Source organism: Lithobates pipiens, unplaced genomic scaffold (genome assembly GCF_037356315.1).
Source record: "Lithobates pipiens isolate NorthernLeopardFrog02 unplaced genomic scaffold, aLitPip1_a1.2 Scaffold_1, whole genome shotgun sequence".
In the NCBI taxonomy this organism is placed as follows: Eukaryota; Metazoa; Chordata; class Amphibia; order Anura; family Ranidae; genus Lithobates; species Lithobates pipiens.
Genome location: NW_027507685.1, coordinates 73,116,083 through 73,124,284, shown reverse-complemented (window position 1 = coordinate 73,124,284; position 8,202 = coordinate 73,116,083). Strand labels below are relative to the sequence as shown.

Below are 8,202 nucleotides of genomic sequence, written 5' to 3'. Positions count from 1 at the left end.
CACTGCTGGGGGTGGATGGCACTGCTGGGGGTGGATGGCACTGCTGGGGGAGGATGGCACTGCTAGGGGAGGATGGCACTTTATTTTATTTTTTAAATTTTTTTTCTCTCACAGGCAGAACGGCTGCCGCTGCAGCCGTTCATCTCTCCCCTCTCGCACTGTCTGTGCGAGGAAGGAGAGCGGCGCTGAGAGATGATCTCACATGGCAGATTCTCCAGATGCAGGGCCCCAGATACATTTCAAATCATGTATAACATCAAGTGTGGGGAATAGAGGTGACATAATGCACATAATGATTAAAATAAAGACACTCCACACCAAATTCAAACAAGCACAGATTTATTGTGCCAAACCAAAAAAAAGGAATGGTTTCATGCGTGTACCCGTTTCTTGAAAATATAAAGTTTCAAATACAAAAATATAATATAAACTCTTTTTACAAAATAACTATGTGATTTGTACAGTAGTAGTGCAGCCAAAACATTGCCTACACATAGACAAGAACACTATAGGAGTTATTTATGATAGGCAAATCCACTTTGCACAAGTGCACTGAAAGTGCACTTGGAAGTAGTTGTTCTAGATCTGAAATGAGGGGAAGCTCTGCTGATTTTAACAACCAATCATATGCAAGGTAAAATGCTGTTTTTTTATTGTCCTTGCATGCCCCCGTCAGATCTACAGCAACTGCACTTCCAAGCGCACTTGTGCAAAGTAGATTTTCCTTTAGTAAATAATCCCCTATAGGTATATAAAACAAAAGTTGCATGTGCAAAAAAGAACCAGGGTATGCATGAAAAACAAGCTAAACGTCTAAACCCATTCAAAATGTAGATAATTGCTCAAGGATCTCTGAAATTCTGCGTGGAAAAGAATTCAGGGTAGTGCGAACATTCTCAATGTCAGCATGTAATGACTTTAAATCTGCAATAATTCGGTTTGCTGATGTACTACTGTCAGAAGTTGAGCTGCTTGAAGTAGATGATCGAACAGCTATAAAAAAAACAAAAACTTAAATAAAAATTTTGAAAATAAATTTCAAAAATAATAAAAATATAATTTACCTGAAGTGGACACATGGCTGCTCTCATCTTCAACAGGCGTCAGTACGATTACAGTTGTGTCTGTTGCCATGTCAGTCTGTGCACTTGTCTGCTCCACATCCTCATGTACTATTTCCACCTCTCCATGTTTCTTTTTTCGGCTTCCTATTAAATGCAATATATATATATATATATACTTTTAGGTGCAAGTCAAGCATTGCAATACCATTGTTACATTTTCAAACATAAAGTCAAGCAACCTACTGCAATTCCCAAGTAAAATGAGTGAAAGCAGACACGCACATAAAGATTGCATATACAGAACATAACACTCAGAAAATATGAGTGTTATGTTCTGTATATGCAATCTTTATGTGCGTGTCTGCTTTCACGAATTGCAGTAGGTTGCTTGACTTTATGCATACAAAAACATAATAAATACATGCACACCAAAAATAAAGTACTTACTTTTGTCGATTATTTTGTTGATCTTTCTAAGCTGACTTTCTTCTCTTAATTTCAGGTCAGACCATCGCTTTCTTAACTGGTCTTTTGTGCGTTCACTGCCATGGCGTTTGCGTAAAACATGTTGCACCTTCTCTAATATTGCATCTTTGCGTATGTTCATGTTGCTGTATACATGCTCACGACAATCATAATCCTTCTTCTGCAGAATATTCACCATGTCCACCATCTCCTCGAAAGTCATATTGCTGGCTTTCTTCCTTCTTCTTCTGGTGACTGCACTTACTGGCCGACTTCCCTCCACAATCTCCTCTCTTTGCACTATCTGGGGCCCTGCATCTGGAGAATCTGCCATGTGCTCTGCCATGAGGTCTGCAACTGTGCACTGTATTAAAGAAGAGGTGTGGCTTGTACAAGATACATCGCATGTGATAATACGAACGTACGCGGTTTCGTGACGTCACGTATGAAAGAATATTCGAGTAATATTCGTTTGATAGACGATAATACAAACGGAGATACCTGAGGTAAGTTTGATCTGGGGACTATACTTTGATTATTTAATGTGCCCGTGGATGTGTGTGTGATTGATGTAAATACCTTTGATTGTGTTATTGTATTGTATTATTGCTACACTACAATTTTTGTATTATTGTATTGTATTATTGCTACACTTTAATTATTGGAGCTGGATGTTCTAAATGGCCATTTGTCCAATTCTAGACATGTATTATAAAACTTTAAGCATGTAATTTAGATATATATATATATTTAATTCATGTTTTTTTTTATTTAAAGGACAATGGCTTCCAAATTTACATCACCCGATTTCCTACCCCAATTTATCGACAAATACCGTGAATTATCCTGCCTATGGGATGTGAGATCCAGAGATTATTCCAATCGTTATAAGCGTGATGAAGCTTTAAAAGAACTCAAAGAGTTATGTAAAGCAGTGTGTATTGAACCAACTGAAGATTATGTAAAAAACAAAATTGCAAACTTGCGCACTGTGTTTAAAAAGGAATATAAAAAAATACAAGCCTCCAAGAAATCTGGTGCAGGAGCTGAGGATGTATATGTGCCACGTTTGTGGTACTTCAAAGACCTCATGTTCCTAGCTGATTCCGATAATCCCAGAGAGTCCCATTGTACTCTGGAAGCAAGTGGCCCATCAGACTCCGGTGCATTATCTGAAGCGGAGGATATATCCCAAACACAGACACAGGTAACTATATGTTGTATATTCTTTATTTAAACAACTGGCAATAGGGTAGTGAAGAAATTGTGCACTACTGTACTTTTTTGCATGAATATTTTTAAACTGAAAGTCTAACCAAAACTTCTTCCACTGTCTTCCACTGTCCCCAATCCATATTATCTAAAGCTAGATACAATCCTGCCATGCAACTGCCCCCCTGCCTACAAAATAATCAGTATAATTTTGTCGATTCTGACGTGCACTGGCAGTTGGTAAGCTAGGCCTTGCAGGAGCTAAATTTTGCAAACCAGTGCTGTCGTTTCTCCAGTCACCTGGTACAATTGTCCCACTGGTAATGTCTTCCATATCAACTGCAGATGTTGGCATGTATGACACTGTTGTGCTTCGTAAAAAATTGTGTAGCATACAACAGCACTTCACGATGATGTCCACTTTTTCCACTGCTACATTCATAGCAGTGTGGAAGATTCTGAATCTGCTGGCCATAATGCCGAACGCATTTTCAACCACCCGCCTTGCCCTGGACAGACGATAATTGAATATCTTCTGTTGAGCTGTTAAATTACGTAAGGGATACGGTTTCAAAAGATGTTCATGCAAAGCAAATGCGTCATCCCCGATAAAGATGAAATTTAGTCCTTCCACGGTTTCACTTGAAGATGGAAGATGCAAAACACCTCCTTTCAGTCTGTTTAGGAATTCACTCCGCTGTATTACTCCTCCATCTGAGTTTCTACCATTTTTCCCTATGTCCAGGTATATGAATTCATATTTTGCATTGACGATCGCCATTAATATTATGCTAAAGAACCCTTTGTAGTTGTAATAGTAGGATCCTGAATTCGCTGGTGGGATGATCCTTACATGTTTCCCATCTATTGCACCACCACAATTCGGGAAATTCCACATATCCTGGAATTCTTTAGCAAGCTCTTTCCATTCCTGGGAATTTGTGGGAAACAGTTGGCAAAAAAGACATAGGAATATTTAGCATTCATGGTAATTGATTTATTAATTACTTTTTACATTATTTTCTATAGGATACTCCAAGCCCAGTACCAGAGCAGCCAGGGCCATCGGGTCTGAGTGCTCAGAGGGGAAAAAAAAGGAAGACTTCAGATTTGGACACTTCCACTTTATTAAGGAATGCATCATCCATTATGGAACAGAAGGATGATGAGTGTGATGCTGTGGGTTATCTTGTTGCACACAAGTTACGCAGGATGACTATGCAGCAGCGTGACTTATTTGAACCTCTGCTGCATAAAATGATGGGCATTGGACTTAAGGGGCATCTTACCCCAAACACCGATGTTATAGGGTATCAAGGTTGTACATACCATCAACCTGTACCATCTGTCCCAAACTGGCAGACATCCCAACAACATGGAACCACGAGCTGGCCAATGAACCAGGAACACCATCAAGGTCCTTGGTTTCGTGATCCCCATTATACGAATTTGTGAATAAAAAAAAATTTCTTTACTGTTCTTGTTAAAATTAAAATGGTTATTGTTGTTAAATAAAAAATAGATTCTGTTTCAAAACGTCTCTTTTTGGAAATGGTGTACTTCTTGTTATGTATTTTCTTAGAAGAAATTGTGTTTTTGGCCATTTTAGACACATTGTTGATTTTACATATTTAAACTTTGTTTCATTTTTAGTCATGTAATAGAACTCTGACAGTTCACCATGTTTTCATACCTTTAAATACTGTGGTTGGAGCACTTTTATTATGGCCTCACACGTCTCCGGTATAATTCGACCTAATGATTGGGCAGAAATTCCAGTTGTAAACTTCATGTCCTCAAAAGACCTGCCTGTAGCCAAGAAACGGAGGGTTGCCATGAGCCTCTCCTCTGCGCTGACAGCCTTTCTCATACAGGAGTCTTGTTTGGTGATATGTGGCCGCACATGCGATAACAGCATCTCAAATGACTCCTGTGTCATCCGTAAATAATTTCGATAATCCTCAGGATTATTTTCCCTCAGGTTTGACAATAGATTTACATGTGAGAATTTCTCACGCTGCAGGAGCCAGTTTTTTGTCCACACTCTGCTCTTCCTTCTTTTTCTTCTTTTTTTCTTCTCTTCCTCCAAGGCTATTATTGCAATTACCATGGCTGCCATTTTCTGCTTTCTATTGTACCTCTTGAATGGCATTTTCTCAGAACGTATGAATGTGCAATGCGCGAAACGACCGCTCGTTTCGTACTCGGCGTGACCCGATTTTGTACAGTAGGGGGTGTGGTTAAAAGGTTAATAAATATTACATCACTTCCTCTATTGTCAAGAAAACATAGTGTTTTAACGTACGATTTTCGTACTTAATTGATGGCACATTCGGATGTTGTTGTGAGTGCCGCTTTCGTTTATCGCTCGACGGGTCGTTCGGAATTCGCATCGTGTATGGCCGGCATTAGTCTTTTTGTCCATTCCTCCTGGCAAAACTGCTCCAGCTCCTTCAAGTTGGATGGTTTGCACTTGTGAACAGCAATCTTTAAGTCTGACCAAAGATTTTCTATTGGATTCAGGTCTGGGCTTTGACTAGGCCATTCCAACACATTTGCATATTTCCCCTTAAACCACTCAAGTGTTGCTTTAGCAGTGTGTTTGAAGTCATTGTCCTGCTGGAAGGTGAACCTCCGTCCTAGCCTCAAATCACACACAGAGTGGTACAGGTTTTGCTCAAGAATATCCCTGTATTTAGCACCATCCATCTTTCCCTCAACTCTGACCAGTTTCCCAGTCCCGATTGCTGAAAAACATCCCCACAGAATGACGCTGCCACCACCATGTTTCACTGTGGGGATGGTGTTCTTTGGGTGATGTGTTGGGTTTGCCCCAGACATAGCCCTTTTCCTTGATGGCAAAAAAGTTTAAAATTTTTGTCTCATCAAACCAGAGCACCTTCCTTCATACATTTTGGGAGTCTCCCACATGCCTTTTCACAAATTCAAAACATGCCATTTTGTTTTTTGCTGAGAGTAATGTCTTTCTTTTAGCCACTCTGCCATAAAGCCCAACTCTATGGAGCGTACTGCTTATTGTCGTCACATGTACAGATACTCCAGTCTCTGCTGTGGAACTCTGCAGCTCCTCCAGGGTTAATTTAGGTCTCTGTGCTGCCCCTCTGATTAATGATCCTTGCTCGGTCTATGAGTTTTAGTGTGTGGCCATCTCTTGGCAGGTTTGTTGTGTGTGTTTATTTCTGAAAAATTGTTTTATGTATATGTTTTTCAAATTTTACTTCACCAACCAACTTAGACTATTGTGTTCTGGTCCATCACATATAATTTAGATTAAAAAAACATTGAACTAAAGGCTGTAATGTAACAAAAAAGGCAAGAGGGTGAATACTTTTGCAAGGCACTGTACACTGAGCAAAATTGTAAACGCAACACTTTTGTGTTTGCCCCTATTTATCATGAGCTGAACTCAAAGATCTATGACTTTTTCTATGTACACAAAAGGCCTAATTCTCTCAAATATTGTTCACAAATCTGTCTAATGCCACGTACACACGATCAGAATTTCGGCCAGCAAAAGACCGATGAGAGCTTTTCATTGGAAAATGCTACCGTGTGTATGCATCGGAATTTAGCTGGCCGAATTCCCGCCAGAAAAATTTGAGAGCATGTTCTCAATTTTCCCGATGGAAATTCCGATCGTGTGTATGCAATTCCGATGCGCAAAAACTCACGTATGCTCAGATTCAACTATGAGATGGAAGCTATTGACTAGGTTTAGAACTTCCCTTTTCTAGTCTTGTCGTACGTGTTGTACGTCACTGCATTCTTGCCGATCGGAATTTGGTGTGACCGTGTGTATGCAAGATAGCTTTAGCGAAATTCCATCGGGAAAACCATCAGACCTTTTCCGACCATTATTCCGATTATGTGTACGTGGCATAAGTCTGTGTTAGTTAGCACTTCTCCTTTGCTGAGATAATCCACCCACCTCACTGGTGTGGCATATCAAGATGCTGATTAGACAGCATGGTTATTGCACAGGTGTGCCTTAAGCTGGCCACAATAAAAGGCCACTCTAAATTTTGCAGTTTTACTGTATTGGGGGTGTCTGAAAACCAGTCAGTATCTGGTGTGACCACCATTTGCCTCACACAGTGCAGCACATCTCCTTTGCATAGAGATGATCAGGTTGTTAATTGTGGCCTGTGGAATGTTGGTTCATTCTTCTTCAATGGCTGTGCGAAGTTGCTGGATATTAGCAGGAACTGGAACACGCTGTCGTATACGCGTATTCGTATCCAGAGCATCCCAAACATGCTCAATGGGTGACATGTTAGGTGAGTATGTTGGCCATGCAAGAACTAGAATGTTTTCATCTTCCAGGAATTGTGTAAAGATCCTTGCAACATGGGGCCGTGCATTATCATGCAGGTGATATGAGGTGATGGTCGTGGATGAATGGCACAGCAATGGGCCTCAGGATCTCATCACAGTATCTCTGTGCATTCAAAATGTCATTAATAAAATACATCTGTGTTCATTGTCATTGTCCATAGCATACCCCTGCCCATACCATAACCCCACCGCCACCATGGGCCACTCCATCTACAATGTTGACAGCAGCAAACTGCTCACCCACACAATGCCATACAAGCTGTCTGCCATCTGCCCTGTACAGTGAAAACCGGGATTCATCCTTGAAGAGAACACCTCTCCAAAGTGCCAGACACCATCGAATGTGAGCATTTGCCCACTCAAGTCGGTTACATCAACGAACTGCAGTCAGGTCGAGACCCTGATGAGGATGACGAGTATACAAATGAGCTTCCCTGAGACGGTTTCTGACAGTTTGTGTAGAAATTCTTTGGTTATGCAAACCAATTGTTGCAGCAGCTGCCCGGATGGCTGGTCTCAGACGATTTTGGAGGTGAAGAAGCTGGATGTGGAGGTCCTTGGCTGGTGTGGTTACACATGGTCTGCAGTTGTGAGGGCGGTTGGATGCACCGCCATATTTTCTGAAACGTCTTTGGAGGCGGCTTATGGTAGAGAAATGAACATTCAACTTGCAACATCTGTGGCATTATGCTGTGTGATAAAGCTGCACATTTTAGAGTGGCCTTTTATTGTGGCCAGCCTAATGCCACGTACACGCGAGCGGAATTTCCGATAGAAAAAGTCAGACAGAAGTTTTTCATCGTATATTCCAATCGTGTGTGTGCCTCATCTGACTTTTTTTTTCAAAAATTCTGACGGACCTAGAAATAGAACATGTTTTAAATATTTCTGAGGGAACCAATTCCTATCATGAAAACCGCTCATCTATATACTGTTCTGACGGACCAAAAACGACGCATGCTCTGAAGCAAGAATGAGACGGAGGCTATTGGCTACTGGCTATTGATCTTCCTTTTTCTAGTCCCATCGTACGTATTGTACATCACTGCGTTCTTGACAATCGGACTTTGGTGTGATCATGTGTACGCAAGACAGTTTCAGTGGA

General features: G+C 40.8%; 2 protein-coding genes across 2 annotated transcripts; one reads left to right on the top strand and one right to left on the bottom strand.

The window, feature by feature from the left end:
- Nucleotides 1–322: 322 nt before the first annotated feature.
- Nucleotides 323–1,875, bottom strand: LOC143933065 (uncharacterized). Its single transcript, XM_077456048.1, has 3 exons — nucleotides 1,512–1,875; nucleotides 1,065–1,208; nucleotides 323–993 (listed from the first exon to the last, which is right to left on the bottom strand). Exons 1-3 carry the CDS (start codon nucleotides 1,873–1,875, stop codon nucleotides 824–826), a joined length of 678 nt encoding a protein of 225 aa, XP_077312174.1. The 3' UTR covers nucleotides 323–823.
- Nucleotides 1,876–1,913: 38 nt separating this feature from the next.
- Nucleotides 1,914–4,277, top strand: LOC143932997 (uncharacterized). The gene is made up of 3 exons (XM_077455940.1): nucleotides 1,914–2,035; nucleotides 2,307–2,736; nucleotides 3,771–4,277. Exons 2-3 carry the CDS (start codon nucleotides 2,311–2,313, stop codon nucleotides 4,194–4,196), a joined length of 852 nt encoding a protein of 283 aa, XP_077312066.1. The 5' UTR covers nucleotides 1,914–2,035; nucleotides 2,307–2,310; the 3' UTR covers nucleotides 4,197–4,277.
- The last annotated feature ends 3,925 nt before the right edge of the window (nucleotides 4,278–8,202 follow it).